Below are 22,536 nucleotides of genomic sequence, written 5' to 3' on the forward strand. Positions count from 1 at the left end.
TAGGGTTGTGGGCTACAGGGGAACCAGGGGTCATGGGTGTTGTGTGATAGGAAGTCAGTTAATGTGACCTGGGAAGGATTTTCTCGTGAGGCACTTGCTCCGAGTGGCATCCTTTGAACTGACCTTTCTTCAGTCACCCCTGACCTCTCAGCTGGGTCAATCTCTGCCTCAGGAAGCCCTTGCTTGCAGAGACAGTGTACCCAGGACACCACCGCCTGCCCCCCCACACACACCAGTTAAATCTCTGTCATGTTCCCAGGAAAGAAAAGGGTATCCTCAGAGGGCAGGGACAGATGTTGAGAAAAGGCTACAGTATGGAGGACGGGGTCGTGAGCTCACCTTGCAGTAGAGGAATCTGGACATCCTGGCCATCAATGGCCACTCCCCCTCCGTGTTTCAGCTTCACAAGGCTGTTGTGCAGGGCAGACAGCCGCACAGTGACTGAGCGGGTACAGACAGCATCAGGGTCATCGGCACACTGACAAGGGAGATGCAGAGTGACCTTACCACAGCCCCTACCAGCTCCAGTACCCAGCCTCAACTCTAGAGGGCACGGGCCTCTAGAAGAGCACACTTCCGTTCTCACAGATGCTGCAAGTGTGGGGTGCCCAGGGCTGTGCAAGAACGTCCTAACCCAAGCCATACTCACACCCGTTCCCATTTTTGCAAGTTTTTTTTTTTTACAATGAATCTTAAGCCCTCAGCTCTCCTTATTCCTTGGGTCTAATAACCCCCCAAAATTAGGGACTTCCCCTAGGATAGAAGTCTTGCAACTGTCCCCATCCTTGCTGGATGTACCTGGAGAGTGCACACCTGTCTAAAGGAGAGGACCCTGCAGCTCCCCACCCCAATCCACCTTCAGTTTCAAAGAACAGAGGTTTGGGGAGGCACACACTAGACCTGAGGGGCTGACCCTCCTGAAGAACAAGGAAGCCATTCCCCAGGGGCTAAGAAGAAAATGATGGACTGGGTTTGCATGGAATCCCTGAAGGCTGGAGGAAATGATTCCTCCTGTGCACAGGACGGGGCTGGAGCCTCCAGGACACTGCCCTCTCACCACGAGGCTTTGCAGGCTTCCTGATAGGCACCCGGCCAAGCTCACCTGCATGGTCTCTATGACGATGGAGAAAGCATGGTCTTGGCAGTCCCGGGCCAGCAGGTACTGGCAGATGCCACTGAAGGTGAAGTACCTGTCGTCAAAGGTCTTGAAGTGGGACTGGCCTGTGACAAGACACTCCCCTGGAAGTACCCAGAAGAAGGGGTTAGAGGAGAGGCTCTAAGTTGGCAAGGGGGGGTACACATAAAAACGGGTGTCCCTCTCCCAGAGTTCCCAGGTGTCCTAAGGACCCAGAAGAAGGGGTTAGAGGAGAGGCTCTAAGTTGGCAAGGGGGAGTACACATAAAAACGGGTGTCCCTCTCCCAGAGTTCCCAGGTGTCCTTTCGCCCAAGACAATCAAAACTAAGTGCTGGCAAAGAACTACAAATCAATTGGTTTCCCCTCTCACACAGGTTGTCCAAGCTGGTCAGTGCCCCTTTTACAAACAGAACGTCTAAGAAAGATGATTAGAGAGCTAAAACAGACTGTGGTGGCGTCAGGGCTGGAGCCCGCAGCTCCTGCCCCTCAAGCCCACTCCGCGGGCCCCAAGTTTCTCTGTTCAGGCCAGGTCAGCTCCAGATGACCAGGGTAGAGCTCTGCTCAGCGGAACGGGGGAGACTGCCTAGAAACACGGTTCACACTGAAATGGCCTGTGGGGGGGGGTCTGGGGACAGTCCCACTCCAGGAGAGCCATGAAGGCCAAAAGCCAGAGGCAGAGGTAAGAAAAAAGGCAGACTGGCTCAGTGTCAATCAGAGGCTCCAATCCTTCTGCTGGCCTGGTTCATAGGGAACCTGCTCAGGGCTGGGGGGGGAAGGGAAGCGGGCAGGGGCCAGGAGGCTTTTTGCATACACATGGCCAAGCAGCACTGACCTCCACAAGGCCAGCTTCCAGCCCAGGCTGATACATCTGCAGATGGGGACTCTACATGCCCCCTCCTATACAGCTGTGACTTTGTCTTCCAAGGGGTTCAGCCATGAGCTCACATTGTCCTAGAAGACATCTATGCAATGTCTCCACCCAGCTTGGGGAAACTCCATCCTCAAAGCCTAAAATGGACTCTGGGGCTCAAACGGGCATCATGCTCTCTTGCCAACTTTTAGCTGAGTGTTTGTGCCATTTTCTCTCATCTCCACCATGAGAAGTTGTAAAAAATGTGTGTAGAATTCTGTAGACGTTGTGTCCCAGGAAAGAGTGGCTTCTTGCCACCCACTACCATTGACTCCACACAGCCAGGGCTAGGTTCTCCACAGCACAGCCTGACCTTGGACAGTCCCCTCAAAGGTCCGAAGTTCCGCTTGGGCCCATCTCCAGAGCTGGTGTTGAGGCCTACGGCAGCCTGGATGTCCTGAAAGGCTGCAGCGTGAGTCTTCCTGCCCACATGACAAGGACAAGAAGCAGAGGACCCGAGTGTCTGCCCCCTCATTAGTATTCTCAGTAACAGGAGGACTGGGCCAGGTTAACTGTACAACTTTGAATTCAGGTGTGGCTCTGCCTTGAGACTATTTGAAGGTCAGGTATAGACAAGCAACCCGAGTGTCTCTCCATCATCCCTTCCAGTGACTGGTGACCAGTGACCAAAACCAGCCTGAAGAGCATCAAATAAACCAGGTAGGCCCTAGCTCAGTCTCCTCCCATACCATGCCCTGCAAAGGGGTAAGAGGGGAGCAAAGCTGGGAGAAAGCTGAGCAGCAACACTTTGGGGCCAGGGGTCACCCCAACCCATTGTGAATGTCCTGGAATCCAGCAATGTCACAGGAAGGCCTGTCTTAATGAATATTTTTTCTAAAGTCACCCTGGTTGAACAAACAGAGCAACATGGCTGCTTGTGTCAAATGCCTTGACCTGGCCACAGTGAAGTGGGTGGGATTCTTCCCCCAGACATCTCCATCCTCTCGGGAACACTCTTATCTGAGTGCGAAGCTGCACTTTCACTCTCTTTGACAATGCCCGGGGAAGGAAGGGTCAATGAGAAAGCACCTCAACTACTGGAAAGGAAAACGCTCAGCCTGGAATCTAATCCTCTGATCTGGCTTCCTGCTCTGACCCTGCTGATTTCTTTCTCAGCAATCAGAAGTCTAAATATTATATGTAGCTTATCTCCTCGGGACAACTTAGAAACTAGGCTGCGAACACAGGAAACCTGGGGAAATGGATGGGTGAGCTGCCGGGAAGTAGCTGGCCAAGGGAACCAGAACATCCCAGCAAACAATGAGCCGCATGGCCAGACTCACGCGCCTCAGCTCAGAGCAGGACAGCTAGGGTGTTTGTTCATGGGCAGGCGGTCAAGGGCAGCCACCAGACGCGAGACACGCAAATGAATGAAAAGTTAGAGATTCTTAAAAGAGCATATAAAGTACAGCCATCTAACGTTAAAGCCAGGTCCCTCTTGTGTAACAATCCCCCCCACACACTTACAAGATGGAAGAAGAGGGGGGAAAGGAGGAAGAATAGCAGGAGTAAGAGAAAGGAGGAGAGAAGAGAAAGAAGAAGAGGAGAAGAAGGAAGGGGAGGGAAGGGGAGGGGAGAGGAGGGGAGGGGAGGGGAGGGGAGGGGAGGGGAGGGGAGGAGAGGAGAGGAGAGGAGAGGAGAGGAGAGGAGAGGAGAGGAGAGGAGAGGAGAGGAGAGGAGAGGAGAGGAGAGGATAAGGGAAGCAGAAGAAAGAGATCTCTCATCTAATGGGCACAAGCTTTTGTTCTTATAAGCAAACCATTTGGTGTGCAGCTAGTAGGCCCTGGATAGGATGCCCTGCTTGAGATATTGGCTTTCACCTTTCCCTACAGAAATGTCAGTCCACAGCCTCCATCAGGGTGAAAAAGACTTCCTGTAGACGCCAGGCTCCTCCAAGCTGGCCTTTAACTCGGTAATTTAATTCTGATCGAATATGTGTGCTGTGCCTCTGCACTCTCTCTGGGAGCCCCCTCCTGGCTAGTGATGGACATTGTCATTCCCAGCTGGCAGATGAGCAAAGTAGAGCCCAGAGGAGCTAAACTGCTCCCACCGTCTAAAGCAGTCACGGAGCACTTTAAACACGGGCATCAGGGACTGCCCCCTGGGTTGGCCTCCACAGTTTCGAATTAGCGTACTCTCTTCAGTGCCAAGCCTGCTGCCTCCCTGACCCTCGTCAGTGTGGTCGCCTGCCAAGGGGCTTGAGAACAACACAGAGCCTGGGTGGAAGAAAGCCTTGCTATGAAACATAAAGCATTGCCTGAAGTGAGCCTGAAGGATCAATGATATGACTTCTGGCAGTGTTTGATGGAGAGGTTGAGAAGGAGCCACAGGCTGGCAGGCTCCGTGGAAACCACGTGCTGCTGGGTGGGTGTTGAATGTCCACCAAAGGCCCATGTCCCAGGAGTGGCACTATCAAAAGTTGTGGGACCGCAGGAGGTGGGCCTTGTGGAAGGTGCTTAAGTGATTGACACGCGCCCTTGAAGAGGGTTGTAGGACCTATTCTCCCACATGTACACCCCTGCTTATTGGTTTCAGATATAATTGTTCACTCTGATGCACTTCCCAGCCATAGGTCTTCATCACCAGAGACTCTGATGAATGGGGTCTCCTGACCTTAAACCTGCAGCTCTAGAATCCTAAACCAAACTAAACCCCTACTTCACAAGCAAATTGTGTCAGGTGTTCTATTTTGGTAATACAAAGCTGATCAATGTACCACAGTTTTGCCTATAGATACCCTAACTTCTAGCCAGTAAGCAGAGATGAACAGGGAGGGGAGAATTTCTAGAAAAGCATCCATAGGGAACCCCTTCCCAGCAGACTGCTATGCTCCTAGGCCCTTTCCTCACCCTTCCAGTTCTCAGTTCCCACACTCCACTCTTTGCTCCAGGCAGCCTTCAAAGTGATCCATTGCGTTTGAGGATTTGTGGCACAGGGATCAATGACTAATACACTTTCTTCATTGTCCAGAACCAAAGCCCAGTTCTCTATGCCAAAGAAACATGACCCAGCCCCCCCAGGCTCTTCACAAAAGCCACTTAGGGAGCTAGGCATAAGCTTCCAGAACCTTCTCACTGATTCCTTTCTGCTAAACTGTTGCTGTTTATCTGAGAGATAAGACATTCCCACTGGCAATAGGAGAGGTAAGCCTAAATCCAGCAACCAGGGGTGGAGGTGGACAGAATTAGAGGAAGGTCAAAGCAGGGCTTTGAGAATGAGATAAGATCTTAGTAGCTTTGCTAGAAAAGCTTGAAGCCACTCCATGCAAGTCAGGACTGGCTACCTACCCTTCTAGGCATCAATAGGCAGTCTTGATCCTCAGAAAAACTCTTATAAACCAGGTGGTGGTGGCACACGCCTTTAATCCCAGCACTTGGGAGGCAGAGGCAGGGGGATCTCTGTGAGTTCGAGACCAGCCTGGTCTACAAGAGCTAGTTCCAGGACAGGCTCCAAAACCAAAGAGAAACCCTGTCTCGAAAACCAAAAAAAAAAAAAAAAAAAAAAAAAAACTCTTGTAGATTTTGAGTTGAAGACCACAGGATTGCATTGTCCAGACAAGACTTTCATGGATATAGTATATACAATTGGTTGAATGGATGAATAAAAGGATGATAGATAGAAATCCCACCCTGAAGTCATTGATGTTAGGACTCTCACAGCTGGGAGTCTTGAAGAAAACACAGCCAACTAAACTCCTAATTCTGTCCACTGTGGTCTACAGGGTTTATGCAATGGATCCTTCTGGTTTAACTACGGGAAGGTTCAGAGGTTGCAGGATATTTGGTCCACTGTGTGAAAGGTGCCTTTTGATTGGTTTAATAAAGAGTTGAATAATCAAACTGTTTGATGAAATATCACCTCTCCCAAGCAAGAGGTCTCTGTTGTTTGAACCTACTCTTTATCAGTCTTGATGGTATCTATAGCTTTTCTTCTCTTGTGGAAACAAAAGCATAACCTCTCCCCCAATGCAACACATTTCCTGACTTCCATTCTAAAGTTAAGGCATCCTTAAAATATATAGGCTGGTTTAATTCAGTAGTTTTTTTCCACAATACAATATCTCTCAGCAGTTGTTGCTTCTTTTCAGAGCATTTGAAAAATTTAAAGTCAGCCGGGCGGTGGTGGCGCACGCCTTTAATCCTAGCACTCGGGAGGCAGAGGCAGGCGGATCTCTGTGAGTTCGAGACCAGCCTGGTCTACAAGAGCTAGTTCCAGGACAGGCTCCAAAACCACAGAGAAACCCTGTCTCGAAAAACCAAAAAAAAAAAAAAAAAAAGAAGAAAAAAAAAAAAAGAAAAATTTAAAGTCAACAAAACACTATACAGGATCCAGACACCCTGTGTATTTTCCATCCTTACGTGGCTTATTTTCCATTACTTTACTCTTTCTTTAAAGACTTCACTTTATTATTTTTAAACAGTTTATTCTTTCATTACTGTCTATACCCATTTTTTTTCTTTCTTTAGCATCTAAGCACATTTTTAAGCATTCTGTACCTACTTAGAGGTCTGTACCAGTTTTTGGTCTGAATCTGACTTTTTACATGTCTCCAGCCTTCTCTGACTCCATGAGCCAAGCCTTAACTGGCTAGGCTACCACTGTGGGGCTCCACTTAGCACATGGCACTGGCAGTTGACTCCAACCAGGTGTTTTTACCTAGCACACAAGCTGCTCAAGTTCTCCGTTACACAGCAGGGCCCTTTAAAGGATCCACGCCTCTGTGCACTGCAAGCAGTGGGCTCCATGTCTGGAACTTTTCTCAGTTTCCTCAGACTCTGTGCTTGACTATATGGGTTGGGCCTCCATGTTTGACCCAATTGTAGCAGTACTTTCTTGTCAGGACCGTCAGCCCCCATATAATGACCCAGAGACTTATTATTAATTAGGAAAGCTTAGCCTTAGCTTAGGCTTGTCCCACTAGCTCTTATAACTTAAAGTAACCTGTTTTTATTCATCTGCATTCTGTCACGTGACTTTTTACCCATCCTTCATTATGAATGCTCAACTCCCTCTCTGTCTTGCTGGCATCTCCTATGCACCTCAGATTCTTCTCCAGGTCCTCTCTCTCCCAGGAAGACCTGCTTATTCTTTTCTGTCTAAATGTTGACCACTCAGCTCTCTATTAAACCAAACAGAAGGTGCCTTTCACACAGTGTGATCAAATATCCATCTGGGCTGTAGTTACGCCCAAGAAGAGCACAGACGGCATTTTCAATAGCAATCTTCTATCCATTCTGCAAAGAATAGGTGGCCACTCCTGGGAAGACTAAAGTAATTGATCTAGCTCCCATCAATTTCCAGAATTTTCCCAGTGTATGGCATGTATTAGACAAGGTCCCAAGTCATAAGGTCCCAAAAGCCTCTAATCTACAGACCTCACATATGAGTCCAGGTATCCAAGCCACTTCTGGCCTCCCTAAGTCTAGGGCCAGCAAAGGGAAGGGCAGGTAGAGAGTCCAGGTGACTGTGAACTTGAGTCCTGGCTCTGACCCTTAGTCATTTTGTGACTTTGAGAAAACTCATTAACTTGTCTCTGTCTGTTTTTCTCTTTTGCAAGGTGAAAACAAACTGTACTTGTCTCACTGGTTGTAACAATAAGTTAGCATGAAAAGCCCTTAGCACAGTGCCCAGCATATCCAAAACATCACATGGGTGGGCACAAAGGAAAAAGTCTGGACACATGAAGGGCGAGGCAGAGGGAGCTTTGGATAAGTGAGGTTTGCAATGAATAGAGCTGAGGTTATGCAGGTAAAAGGAGAGGGCTGAGAACACAGTGCAACTTCCTAAGCAGTTTCCAGATGGGTAACTAGGGAATGGACCCTTCACTACCCCAGTTCTGCTAGCATCTGGACCATACTGTGGTCCGCACATCGAACGTTCCAGAAAATTCCAATGAAACACATGAAAAAGCACTCAAAAGCTGCTTTTGCTAAAAAAATCATTGACTTCTCATTTGTACCCATGAGCTAGCTAAGAGCAAGAAAAACACTGGGCATTGATCTCTGCCTTCCTGGTGTCAGTCTCCTTTACTTTGCCTGAGGACACAGAACTAAGGCTTTGCTAACCTTTCCCCTTGAGTCACCTAGATTCCTGGAATAACAAAATCTCCCAGGGCAGAACCTCGAGCAGATGAGGGCAATTAGACAGGAGGGCGAGGCTGCACCTGCCTCAAGAGCAAGCTTCTGGTAGAAACCAGATTGGTCCCCTCAAGCAACACACACAACAGCAGTAAGGATTTCTTGGGAAGACTTGCGGTCACGGTCACGAACTCCTTTGTTTGTCATCTTGCTAGTGTTGCTTCATTGAGTAAGTCCCCATCTCTGCCTTTCCCTCTTACTCTGCTTGACTAGTGTACTGGGACTATAGAACCCTGGTTTCACCCGAAAAATCAAAGCCAAAAGAATTGTTGAAACCTTCTTCTTCCTCTTGATTTTCCAAAGAATGTCTCTTCTCTTTGCTCAGCCAGCCCTGCTCAGGTCTCAAAGCTCAGCAACTTTGAGAGCAAACAGGACTTGGGCAGGGCAACCTACTCCCACTTCGGCTGCTGTAGATGAACCTGCATGGTCCACAGCCAGTGGATGGTGCAGCTGAGATCCATAGCCAGAGCTGAGTCAGGAGGTCTGATGAAGGGGTCACTGTCTGATGTGCCGTGGGCTCTCTGTCCAGCAGGCAAGGACACGCCTCTCCACAGAGCAAGGAGAGAAAGAGTGTACAGAAGCTTACCTGGGCATTCTTCATTGCTGCAGATCCACTGGCTGTTCCTGCAGATGCTGTTGGGCAAAAGAGGCTCGGGTCATTGCTTCTGCCAGGAGGGCACCTAATTAAATTAACGTTCACCACAGATAGTCCTGGCCTCCCAGAGCAGGGATACAGGAGAGAAAGAGCCAGAGCAGTTTTTAAAGGGTTAAAGTGAGCCGGGCGGTGGTGGCGCACACCTTTAATCCCAGCGCGCGGGAGGCAGAGGCAGGCGGATCTCTGTGAGTTCGAGGCCAGCCTGGTCTACAAGAGCTAGTTCCAGGACAGGAACCAAAAAAGCTACAGAGAAACCCTGTCTCGAAAATACAAAAAAAAAAAAAAAAGATTAAAGGGTTAAAGTGGTACAGGCCATGTCTTTGGCCACAAAGGGTCCTTGGAGATGTCATAAAGGAGAAGAAACTGAAACAGAAAAAGAAAACCTAGGTGTCCGGGGCCCCAGTGGTAGTGAGGAGTCTTGTTCATCTCCCCATGCGCAGTAAGCAGGGGAAGCAAGAAAGACCTGTGGAGGGGTGAGCCAGAGGCATGCTGGGCAGTGAAGGGAGAGGGATGGGGCTCAGCGGCTCTCAACCTTCCTGATGCTTTGACCCTTTAGAAAGTTCCTCATGTGGTGGCGACCCCCCCCCCCAACGCACACCATAAAATTGTTTCGTTGCTACTCCAAAACTGTAATTTTGCTACTGTCATGAATCGCAATGTAAATATCTGATACGCAAGATGTCTGATATTTGACTTCCAAAGGGGTCGCTACCCACAGGTTGAGAACTCCTGCACTGGAGGCTGCAGGCAGGGAAAGGCTGGAGGTGGGGCAAGGTGCTGTTTCCCCCAGTGTACAGAGGACAGTGGACAGATTAGAGGCAATATGCAGAGATATGCTTGAAGAGATGCTTGAACTAGGCAGAGGCAGGTGCCCAGGCTAGGACTATCTAAGCTCCACAGAGCACAGGTCAAGGAGCCCCGGGGACAGGTGCCTAGGCTAGGACCATCTAGGTTCCACAGAACACAGGTCAAGTAGCCCCAGTGACAGGTGCCCAGGCTAGGACCATCTAGGCTCCACAGAACACAGGTCAAGTAGCCCCAGGGACAGGTGCCCAGGCTAGGACCATCTAGGCTCCACAGAACACAGGTCAAGGAGCCCCAGTGACAGGTGCCCAGGCTAGGACCATCTAGGCTCCACAGAACACAGAACAAGGATTCCCTGCTAGAGGATCTGCTTGGTCTCAACCAGCAGACAAAAGATTTAAGAAGAGGAGCTGTGTGCTTAGTGTGAGACAAGCATCCTTTACTAACCCGTCATTTGGCAAGAGCGAGAGCTATCAGCTGCATGGAAAAGCTGTGCCCCTCTGATTTCCCTCCAGGAGTATCTGTGACAAGATCTTTGCATACCACCATTGCCTTCAACACCTGCTCGGATCCCGCTGCCAACTCCCCACCCCCAACTCTCAACCCAGGCCAGCTCCTGGTCCACCTGATGTTGTCCCTCTTGCCCCAACTCTCCCTATGTTGTGAGGAGTGGGCAGGCCCACCACCCAGCTAGCTTTACCCGAAATAATTACACGGAAACTGTATTCTTTTAAACACTGCTTGGCCCATTAGTTCCAGCCTCTTATTGGCTAGCTCTTACATATTGATCTAACCCATTTCTAATATTCTGTGTAGCACCACGAGCTGGTGGCTTACCAGGGAGGATCTTAACCTGCATCTGTCTGGAGTGAGAGAATCATGGCAACTCACTGACTCGGCTTCTTTCTCCCAGCATTCTGTTCTGTTTACTCCACCCACCTAAGGGTTTGATGGAGGAAGGTCATTGGCTAATAAAGAAACTGCCTTGGCCCATTTGATTGGCCAGCCTTTAGGTGGGTGGAGTAAACAGAATAGAATGCTGGGAGGAAGAGGAAGTGAGCTCAGACTCGACAGCTCTGCTCTCTGGAGCAGACGCCATGCTCTCCTCTCCAGAGCAGACGCGATGAAGCTCTGACCCAGGATGGACGTAGGCTAGAATCTTCCTGGTAAGCGCATCTTGGGGTGCTACATACATGAACAGAAATGGACCAAGCAGTGTTTAAAATAATAGAGTTTGTGTGTCGTTATTTTGGGGCATAAGCTAGCCAGGCAGTCATGAGACAGGCTGTGGGAAGAGGCCCACAGCTCCCCACTACAGATGGCGCCCAGACGTGGATGACTGAATCCACTGAAAGCCTGAGAAAGCTTGGGAAAGAATAAAGCATGTTTTCTTGGTAGCAACAATTTCTCGGGTCTGCTCTGCTTGCTAGAGGCAAGCAAATGCTCTCATCTAAGAGAGGCTTCCTGACTCAGCTTCAGCTGTGAAACCTTGCAGCTCATTTAAGAGGTCCTGCCACGAAATACTTAAAACGGTGTTGGTGAAAAGCTGAAGGCATGCTTTTCGGTTTTCAGCCGTAGCAGGAAAAAAGTTGTGCTGTTTTAAAATGCCGGCTTTGTGGGCCATCCTGCCAGGGCAAACTCTGACTCTTTGAGGCAGGAGGTCAGCTACAGAGAGAGCATTTGAGTGTTGTAGCTTGTTTGCTGGCAAGGACCTTGAAACGCCACAGAGTTGTGGTGATAAACATGGCTACAGCCGGTACCTCAGCCATGAGGCTGGAAAGCTAAGGAATGGCTGGATCCAGCCATCAAAGCCACGGCTTTCATCCTACTGATATTGCTTGGTAAATTAAAGACTCATGTGGTCAGAAAAAGAGAGATATACAGTAAAGAGAGATTCAAAGACAAAGAAAACTTTAAATGATTTACAGTGTGTTTAAAAATATATACAGGCTGAAAATTAAAGTTCTTAAAAGTAAAATAAGGAAGAAAGAGAGTAGTTGGGTGTGGTAGTGCACACCTTTAATCCCAACACTTGGGAGGCAGAGGGAGACTGACCTCTGAGACTTCAAGGTGTGATAGTACAAGCCTTTAATCCCAATGCCTGGGAGGCAGAGACAAATGGATCTCTGAGAGTTCAAGGACAGCCTGGTCTAAAGAGTTATTCCAGGACGAAGATATACAGAAAATATAAAATAAAAGTAAAAGTAAACGAAATAGAGGTTAAAATAAAGCCACACAAAGATGGAAAATACAATGAGAATCTTGATACTATATGCTATTATGTTCTGTTTGAATTGTTTGAATGCTGAGGAAGGAGCAACAGCTGCTAAAAGATATTTGTTTATAAATGTTGCTGAACTAATCCAAGATAGATATTTTCAAAATACCTTGACTTCAGAATTTGGATCTAAGGATGTGATACTTTGGAAAAGAGATTCTTCTTTTGTTTTCACAGAGGATGAGACACTGTGGATTGCTTCTTCGATCCCAATATGGTATGATAGACCACGCCCTCCTGAAGGGTTACTGTGAACACCCTTAAAAAATTGCTTCGCTCAACTGCCAACTGAGATGAACCTAGCAGACAGGTTATCCCATAAAAGACCCGAATAACAGCGGAAGCAGTTTGGAGAGAAAAAACTGCGCCCATGTTCCCATATATTGTTTATAAATGTTCTTTTACATTTAAAGGGGGAGATGATATAGATGTGAATAATTTGCATTGATATGAATCTTGGTTTACTGATATTAATTTAAGATCAATTTTATTATATGTAAATGTATTTCTGATATTTATTAAGGTATTGTGATTGTATAGTTCACTTAAAAATGTAATGTATATAGGTTGTTAATGGATAATTATCAGTAATAGTCAAGTTTGTAGTCATGTTAGTTAGATTTTCTAGATGTGCATGCATATATTTCAGATAGGCATTCATCATATCTTTCAAAGGCTAGAGAATATGGTATTTTAAATGTTTTAATAACTTAGGGTTTTTCATGACAATGAGACACTCTGCTCCTGGCAGCACCAATCTACTTCAAGAAGAAGATGGGCATCGAAGAGGCACCTTATGGAGTTTGATAGCCATTTGGGCAAGAAACTGCTCTTGCCTGGACTATTGCATAAACTGGACACAATGAACCCGCAGAGAGAGGACTGCTGAACTTGCCTAAAGGTGAGATGATCTTTTGGGGGTTCCTGATTTATGAAAGAGTCTGCGAGACATTCTGTAGGACACAGCAGATAGTGACTGAACTGCCTTTGAAATTTCCTGCTTCATGGAAAAGTCTGCTGGATACTATGGGCCTAAAGGCTGAAGATTGATGCCCCAACGGTACAGAGGAACTTTGGGTGACTGTCCAGGCAGTGAGATGTCTCTGTCATTTCTAGAATTTAGAAGTTGCTTACTTTTTGTTTGCTTAGGTAAGATTGTATTCTTCTGGAGTCTTTGATGGAGTTGAAGAATAGATAGTTATAGTTTTCCATTGTTATGATAAAAGATAAAATAGATATAAATATTGTAACTGTAATTCTTGCTTGATAAGTGTTTTGTTATATGTAATTTTGCTATGTTAAAGTTAAAGCCTTCCTTTTTTTTTGTTTAAACAGAAAAGGGGAAATGATGGAGGAAGGTCATTGGCTAATAAAGAAACTGCCTTGGCCCATTTGATTGGCCAGCCTTTAGGTGGGTGGAGTAAACAGAATAGAATGCTGGGAGGAAGAGGAAGTGAGCTCAGACTCGACAGCTCTGCTCTCTGGAGCAGACGCCATGCTCTCCTCTCCAGAGCAGACGCGATGAAGCTCTGACCCAGGATGGACGTAGGCTAGAATCTTCCTGGTAAGCGCATCTTGGGGTGCTACATACATGAACAGAACTGGACCAAGCAGTGTTTAAAATAATAGAGTTTGTGTGTCGTTATTTTGGGGCATAAGCTAGCCAGGCAACCATGAGCCGGGCTGTGGGAAGAGGCCCACAGCTCCCTACTACAAGGGTTGGCCTATCAAATGGGCCTAGGCAGTTTCTTTATTAATTAACCAATGAAAGCAACAGATCTCTACATCATCTCTACACCCCCCCCCACCAAACCTCTGAGTAGACCATGCTATGTATCCCCAGTTACCAACCAGGTGTTGCAGTCTTGAGAGAGGGAGGTGCCAGGAGGGTACCGCTTCCCAGCATGCACACAGGAGCATTCGGAGCTCTGGACACAGAGGCCTTCATCGAGGAGCTCTCCCTCTGGGTTCAATGGCATCAAGGCAAAGATCTCAGCACTGTCGTCATTAGTCACCTCTCACTTCTAGAACCCCATGGGTAATCAAAAGCTTAGCGCTTCTGGAAAACTCTAAGAATGTGTACCGCAATGTTTATCCCTAACACTGATGAGGTATCAACCTCCATACTGCTGAAGCAAGAATGGGCCAAAGAACTGGCTTGGGGTTGTCCAGTGGAGACACCAAGGAGCCTAGCCAGAGGATTCTCCCGGGAATCTCGGAGAACCTGCATGATGCAGTGTGGGGGGGTGCTGGGTTATTGCTACCCAATCCCTCCAGTAGTTTTGCTCAACAGCGTCCAATAGAGAAGTCATGAGCCTCAGGACTTACTACTCTGCATAGCTGAATATAGCTCATGACCGCCACTCATCCCCTGGGCAGAGACTTTCTAACGCAAAGCCCTGTACAGCTGAGTGCACAAGGCAAACCCAGGGCATACTTTATAAGACCTTTCTTCCAGACTGGAGTCCTGAACCCCAACTAAGAAACCATAGATCAGATCAGGCCAGGGGCTCCTTGAACAAAGCCACTGTTAGGGCCAAGGCCATCCTTATTTCCCCAGACACAGAGCCTTATGAATACAGACCACGGGGAAACATAAATTAAAACTAAAGGCCAGTTTAATCCTGCACTCCCTATACAAAGACTTTAAAAAAGCGAAATAAAAGACCTCTGATTACAGCCATGAGGGAAAAACACAAGAGGCCTTCATCTCTCTCTCCAAAGCCAAGGGCACTGGCAGGGCCTCCGGTTTGCAAATGAGGGGGGAAGTTTATTACCAGGGCAGCCACAGCCATCCACGCAGTGCTGCTGACACACTTCATTGATAGGCAGGCTCTGGCAGGTTCTGGTGCAGGGAGACACGCACTCCTTATACTCCATGCCAGCAGGGCACGCTGGGCCTGAAAGACAAACCAAATGAGTCTCCCCGAGCAGTTTACCAGCATGGATGGGGTTTCCAAATCACACCAGTGAAAGTGCAGCCAGCTCGGTGTCGTCCCCCCCCCACCATCCACTCTACCTACAGGGCCTCAGGGGCTGTCTCCAACCCACCAGTCCATGGTCCCTCTGAAGCCAGCATTTCCCTGAAAGAGCATCTTCCGTTTTTGCAAGGTTCCAGCTAAGACTCACTGAGATGCCTGGGCCAGCCACCCCTACCTCATAGCTATCTGTCCTCCATTCTACATGGAGACAGCGTGGGCATCTTTTGTTTCTCAGTGTTCTGTAAATTCCAGCTAAAACATTCTCAGAGCAACACCAAATTCTGGGCTTAAAAAAAAAGAATGGTTTCCAGGGACCAGCTAGGAACTATCACTTCCTCCCCTGAGGGTCCCTCTTCCTCATGATATTGGCTCCCACCAAATATCACCTTATCCCCAGCTCTATCCGTACCCACTTTGGTGACATTCATTTATTTCCACTGGCTTACTGGTCTGCCTCTGAACCTTATTGCCAAACTAGCTCTCTGCTCCCCTCGTGGAGCACACAGGTCCTTATGGGCAAGGCCTGGCTCTTCCCAAACAATTGCCTCCAACTCCTTCTCAGAACCATCTATCAGATATCTCCTCCACCCTACCTTCAAAGGTCTGGAGGCAGCCACTCCCTTTGCAGAGGAGATGGACCGCTCTAACCCTCATCTTCCCACATCCTCACAGCAGAGACGACAGGCAGAGCTGATGGCCACGCTGTTTGCCAGACGGTGAAACTCAAGTGTGTCATGTCAGTATCAGCCAGGCCCTCTGCCTCCTTCAGTCTGCATTATCCGCCTAATTACAGCCAGCCAGCTGGCCATCGAGTGGCTTTTGATCAGCGTGGTGAAAGAAAAGGCTTTTGCAAGGTGACCAGAAGTCTCTATTTAATCATGGTAATTTGGAGACGGTGACAATGACTACGGACCCAGTGAGATTTAGAGATGCCAAATGGACGTTGCGAGGCAGGGTTGAAGGACCAGTACAAGATGTGCCTGGAGGCCGGAAGGATGACTCAATAAAAGGGAAGGTTTAACGAAGGCTTTCCGGTTTCTCTGGGACCACCCCACATGCAGCTTTGATAACCTGACGCTCCTTTTAACTTAGGGCAATCGTGAAGACAGACACTGAGACCTAACTGCCTGCTGTGTTGGAGCAGAGACAACTGTGGGAAGCCAGGGAATGGGTTTCCTGAGTCATGGGGTGCTGAGAGTGTGTCATGAAACCAAGGTAGGGACAGGACCTCGAGAGGCTTTCTCGGCTTCCACGTAGACCATGAGGGAAGGGACTTCCCAGCAGGCCAGTGCTCACAGGGCTAGGTGACAGTTGAGAAGAGCCATTCGGGACATAGGATTCAATAGACCCTGGCTGATGGCGCTGGTGGGAAGTTGTACCTCACAACACAGCTCCAGAACACCAAGTGCCACCACCCCAGGACAAACAGCCTGCGCCTAGCACAGGGGAGAGCAGCGACTTACGACAGGCACTGTGGTCAGTCCAGCCGTACAGCACCATCCCTTCCTGGGCACAGGTTCGGGCATACTCAAGGAGAGCCGGGCATGCGCACTCTGGCCCATGGGTGCATGTACACAAAGTCTTCTCGCAGAGAGCCACGAAGGGCTCGGGATCCACTAGAGGGTGGCAGCGGGCAAACACCGAGGCAGTCTTCAGTAGCTGGCACTGCTCCCACATGGCCTGCGGGGAAAGAGACTCTTCAGCACGGCCCAAGGAGGGTGCTGGCCTCGGCCATGTCCCTCTGAGGACGGCACTAAGGGAAACCAGTTGTCCGGTCGGGATCCAGCAGGTGCTATCTACAGCGCTAAGAGCCCTAGACCATGCAGCTTCGGGGGTCCAGAGGTGGAGGCAACAATTCTTCTGCCCTGACCTCATCACTTTTCTTCCTTGATCTTAATTCTCTTCATTACCAAATAAAGGATCTAACAGGAGCAGGGCATTTTTTATGCAGTAGAGTATCCTGCTCGTCCACTGCCTGCACATCAGCCCATAGATTTAAAGAGTAGACTGGGGATGGGGCTTGGGAAGACATTTTCTGACACATTCCCCAGGACACTGCGGGGACAAATAGGATCAGTTCCTATTGGCAATAACATAGTAAGGACCTATTAAACGCCCGGGTAGTGGCGCATGCATTTAATCACAGCACTGGGAGTGGGAGGAGGGCAGAAGCAGGTGGATCTCTGTGAGTTCAAGGCCAGCCTGATCTACAGTGTGAGGCTACACAGAGGAACCCTATGCCTATTAAGTATCTCAAGACATGCTGTGCCAGGCGAGGCTTATTTTGGGTTTCCCCTCTGTTGATACCCTCAACTCAACCTAACAACACAAGGCAGGGTTGGAACTGTCAGTCCTGTCTTCTGCTGGTGCATTAGTATAAACAAACCTGCATGTTTTACTAACAAACATCTCTACAGTCTGGGTTTTAATGACTCCGAATGCCTGTTGCCAGTTGTTGCTTTCATTTTCTTTTTATTTATTTTTATTATTATCTTTTAACTGTAACCGTCTCTGCAGCAGGGCTGCCTCTAGCCAGGATGGCGAGCTTTAACTGCCAGCTTCCCACTTTCGGTGCCACGTGGACCAGCAATGTCTATTAGAATCAATGACGTCTTCAACATGATGCAACACAATGCTACGGATAAACCACAGTTTGTTTCATGCATATGCATGGCTGGAGGTCAGCAGCTAGTGCAAGCATTTGCAGCCTTAACTAGAAAGGAAAGAGCCCAAGAATAGCTGTATACTATAAAAATAGCTACATATTACGAAATATATACTATATAGGATACTGAGCCATGAGTGCTAACTGGAGTCAATCAGTGTTTGCGAGCAAGGTCGTAGAAAAAGAAGACACAAATCACTAGAGAAGAAGAAATTCAGAGAAAGCCCACGTTTGTCGAGAGCAGGGAGTCATGCATGAGGGCCTCCGCTATGTGGCACCAGGGGAATCCCAGAGGTAAGAGAAGTCTGGCCTGAGTGCCACCAATCTCAAGATCCTCCCTGACACTAGGGACATGCTCTGGTCCTAGGGAATCAGTGTCCTGTTCCCAGCAGTCCTGGGCCGGGATCATGCATCTCACCTAGTCTGGTCCAGAGTCCATAGTCAGAATCAAGCAAGCAGAACATAATATCACAACTGTGGCGTGACCACAGTAGGCCCTGGGTCCACGTGCAGCGTAGAAAAGCAGCTACCTATTAGCATGGGTTACTAATACAAACCTGCAGGCAGTCTGAGGGCGTGAGCCAGCCACAGCAGCAACAGACACCGTGCCCCTCCCTATCTTCACCCTCCTCAATTCCCTCCTGTTGAATCAATGCCTCTGTGGCCAGTCTCTGGTAGTGGGAACTTAGACTAATAATTAGTTTGCCTGGTGGAAAGGTCCTTGAGTGAATAAGGACAACAGTCTTCACGTTACTTCATGGACTACTATAAAGATGCCACAGCGCCTGTCACCAAATAGACCATCATGAATGAAGATACTTTAGAGGTTCTCGGGCCAGCTGGGTCTCAGCTACATGTGCCCGTCCCTAGCCACCTTGAGGAGAAATAGATTTCCGAAGTTGGTGACCAGAAGGAGTGACAGGGGCTGGCTGGCCTGCCTTGGCCTCACTGTCACTTCCACAGCCCCAAGTTCAGGTTCAGGCTCATGCATATACCAATTGTATGAACTTTAGCTTATCACCCAGCCCCTTCCTCTGTGATGTGTGAGGGGGATCGAAGCTCCTGTTGTAAGTCTGAAGTGAGTAGTGATCGTAATAACACATGCAATTCATCCCAAGGAATGGTGACCCATATATCATCTATCTTGTGACCACCAGAGAAGTCCCTTCTGCTGTTCCTCTGTCTCTGACATGGCAAGCAGATTTCCAGAAAGATGGGACACTCTTGTCCCTTTTCCTATGTCCCTGGGCCATATTGGGATAATGGTCACCATGACAACATTATCACTTCTCTGGTATCTTGGGTGCTCCTTGGTAAGCAGAGGGGCAGCTTTCGTTGATTTCTTATTTGGAAAGGTTGTGATTCTTCCAAAGTAGCAAGGAGTCAAGTTGAAGCTCAGAGAAGGAGGCTGGGGTCTGGGTCTGTTTCCACTCTGCAACACTGCCCATAAGAACACCACTCAAGGACCAGGGTCAGAGCTCTCATAGAGGGCAGCTGAGAGTGTCCAACTGCTCAGTTCCTGCCTACCTGTTTGCCCACCTATAGTTCAGAGCTAGAAAGAAAAAAACAAACCTGAAAATTGCATGAAAAACTATTGCCATTGCTACCCTAGGGCTCTGTCAAGGGTGATTGCTATACACCATGGGACCAGCTCTGGCAGACATGGTGAGGATGAACTAGCAATCTTCTCCATGCAGGGCACAGTAGCACCCAAAGAAAGAAGAACTGTAATTCAGGCATCCTCCCCGCCTGGAGTCCTGGCAAGCCAAGGCCAGCCTGGCTCGTCTCCCATTGACCCAGGTTCGTCTTGTCCCAGATCAAAGGGAAAATGGGAACAAACACTCTTGCACATTTCCTGGGCGGTCCCTGGAGGTATTAAATGGTTTGTAGAAGTCCACAGCAAGAAGGGTGTTTTCAGGTTATTTCGCTGCAGGATAGGAGTGTGATTTCTGCAGAAACTGCCTTCTCCCTTCCTAGAACAACTGCTTCAGTCCCTGTGTCTCCCGCCTGAAATCTAGTTACAGTTTCGCCCTCCACAGAAACAAAAAGAAGCCTGGGCTCTCATCTTTCCCTCCAAGCTTCTGCTGGTCACCCCTGACGTCAACCTGGTCTACAGTCTGGTTGCTAGGCAGGACCTTCAACATCTGCCCATCGCCTCTAGCATGATCCACCCCCACCCCACAGCAGTGCCCAGAGGGGTATTTAGCTCTCAGTCTTGGCTGCTCACAGGCTTCTCCGTTCCACCTCAGGCAGACCCACCAGGCCAAGCCACGTCCTGGGACAATATGGTCCAAGGTGGTTTCCACGCCTGTGATCCCAGACTCATGGCAGAGACTGATAGACAGATGATACTAAAATAGTCACTGCAGATGTACTGGGTGGGCGGCCTCTGGGTCCCTAGCACTGCCTCTGCTGGACAGAAAATGCAAATCTTCACCCTATTCCTATTTTATAGGAAACATTCTAGCTCATTAGGAAAGTAGGGAGACCTAATTGTAGCAGAAACGAACACAAGTGTAAGTCACCTCCAGTCCCTCCATGGGCCTGTTTGCACACAGGCTGAAGGCTTTGTCCCTAACGGGGTCTCCTTCTCAGTGGAGCTGCCTATTGTAACTGGAGCAAGCCTGCAGGTGAGGTGTCAGGGAAAACACCCCAAAGGCGAGCAAAGTCTTAGCTGGGTCTGGATGCCGTGAAAGGACTTAAGGACAAGAGGAGGAACATGTTACATAAAGTTTTGTCCCCAGCCTGGAGTGCTTCCTGGAGGTGGCAGATCCTGTAGGTAGTGGGGCCTAGTGGAAGGAAGTTAGGTCATTGGGGAGGTTCCTACTAAAGAGAGAGCAATGTAGGTCCCTTCCTCTGTTTTTGCTTCCTGGCCACCAAGAAGCAAGCATCCTCCTCAGTCACATGCTCTCACTATGATGCATTGCACTGTCACAGGCCCAAGCTGGTGGGAACAAATGACCATGAACAAAAATTAATATTCCACTTATCAAGTTGATTTTCTCAGCTATTTTGTTACAGCAATGGAAAGCTGGCTAAGACACCGAGGAATATTTCTGTGTACCCTGCATTCCTTGGACACATATAAAGTCAAGAAAATTGGTGAGTCGGGATGAATGGGCCAGAAGAGCCAAGCTGCAGGCCTGAGCCAATCATCTCTGACTTCTGTCTACCCTCCCAGCCAGAGACTGACCTAGAGAAACACAGCCAGAAAGCTCCACACAGCTTCCCTGCCCAGGTCCGCTTCAACACAAGATTGATACAAAGCACAAACCAGGTCCCTCTTCTATAGCTGAGACCCTCTTCTAACCCACGTAAATGAAGTGGTTTCAAAACCCCTGCAGCTTTTACAAATCAGACCTTCAGAGACTGGCAGATACCTTCAAAGGATACAACATCACCTTCAAAGAAAAAAAATGTTCATCCTTTTAGTTTTGGATAAGATTGGAGAGAGTAAAAAAGTTACCAAGTCATTCCAGTAAGGTGGTGCATTCCTGTATCCCAAGCACTTGGGATGCTGAGGCCAGTTTGGGATGCTGGGGAAATGGAGGTCAGTCTAGGCTACATAGCACAATCTTGTCTCAATAAATAAATAAATAAATAATAGGGCTGAGGCAAAGGCTCGGTGGGTAAAGCACCTACTATACAAGTATGAGGACCAAGTATAAGCTTGAATTCCCAGCAACCACATAAAGCCGGGCACAGTAGCGTGTGTCTATGAGCCCAGGGCTGCTACCGTCAAGTGGGAGGCAGGGACGGGACAAGCCCTGGAAGCTTACCTTGATGTACACAGTCACCTTGGTGTACACAGCGACCAACAGCAAAGAGACCCTGTCTCAAACAAGTCAGGATGAGTACTGACACCCAAGGTCACCCTTGACCCCCACATGTGTGAACATGCACACACATGCATACATACACACACATACATACATGAAAATGAATAACTTCGGCTGGGAATGGCACTTAATGGTAGGGCACATGCCTAGCTGTGTGAGGCTCTGAGTTTAACGACTAATGTCAAAAATAAATAAACATTAATTTTTAAAAAGAATCCATACACTGACTAATGGAACTAACAGGCAAAAGAGCAAGCGCAAATGGCTAATGAGTGTTTTTAATGTGCTCAGCGTCCTCAGCCAACATGGGAAAGCACATTGAGACTAATTTGAGATTCTTCGTGTCCGCCCGCCCCTGTCGCAATGGCCATTATCAAGAGCAAAGAGGACAGCAAACGCAGGCAAGGACACGGGGACCGAGGGACCCTTCTTCAGTGCTGACAGGAGCGTAAACCAATACAGCAATTACGGAAGTCAGTGTGAAGGAAGGCGTGCCAAAGTTAAACTAGAGCCTACCATATGACACAGCAAAGGTGCGTGTGCATTGCTACACTATTCACAATGGCAAGGAAGTGGAACTGGCCTCATACATGCACATACACCCACATACATACACACACACACACACACACACACACACGCATGCACGCACGCACACACGTGCATCTCAGAAAAGCCAAGATTGAATGTTCTCTCTCGTATGTGGATCCTAGCTTACAGTGTTTACACACATGTGTATAAGCGGGTGAATGTGAGTGTAAGCTATGAAAGGAAAGCAGGAGAGGAGAAAATGAGCATTCAGGAAGAAGGAGGGCAACAGGACATGACATCAGAGAGAAGAGGAGGCAACGGTAGAGGAGGCGTGAAAGGACACAAGAGGGCAGGGGTGCAAGGCAGATGGGGCGGGAAGAAAATCAATCAAAAGGGAAAGTTTTGTTGGAAAATATCATAACAAGTACTGTGTATGCTAATTCAAGTTTTGCTTTAAAAATTAAAGAATTTACTAATTAGGCCAGAAATTCTCAAATTATAGCCCTGGGCCCCCTACAGACACCAAGATACCCCAGGAACCAATGAGATCTAACTTGTCTGGAATGCTGGGCATATTTTATGCTTTCGGCTCTCCTTCCAT

At 48.4% G+C, this 22,536-nt stretch overlaps 1 protein-coding gene across 1 annotated transcript in view; it reads right to left on the minus strand.

The window, feature by feature from the left end:
* Nucleotides 1-22,536, minus strand: part of Vwf (von Willebrand factor) — a 155,276-nt gene that overhangs the window by 92,413 nt on the left and 40,327 nt on the right. The window contains exons 7-12 of the mRNA XM_057772108.1: nucleotides 16,364-16,580; nucleotides 14,697-14,819; nucleotides 13,771-13,882; nucleotides 8,769-8,815; nucleotides 1,103-1,239; nucleotides 340-478 (exon numbers count right to left, since the gene is read on the minus strand). Of these exons, the coding sequence (XP_057628091.1) occupies nucleotides 340-478; nucleotides 1,103-1,239; nucleotides 8,769-8,815; nucleotides 13,771-13,882; nucleotides 14,697-14,819; nucleotides 16,364-16,580 (775 nt within the window). The remainder of the gene's footprint in view (nucleotides 1-339; nucleotides 479-1,102; nucleotides 1,240-8,768; nucleotides 8,816-13,770; nucleotides 13,883-14,696; nucleotides 14,820-16,363; nucleotides 16,581-22,536) is intronic.

This window comes from Chionomys nivalis, chromosome 1 (assembly GCF_950005125.1).
Source record: "Chionomys nivalis chromosome 1, mChiNiv1.1, whole genome shotgun sequence".
In the NCBI taxonomy this organism is placed as follows: Eukaryota; Metazoa; Chordata; class Mammalia; order Rodentia; family Cricetidae; genus Chionomys; species Chionomys nivalis.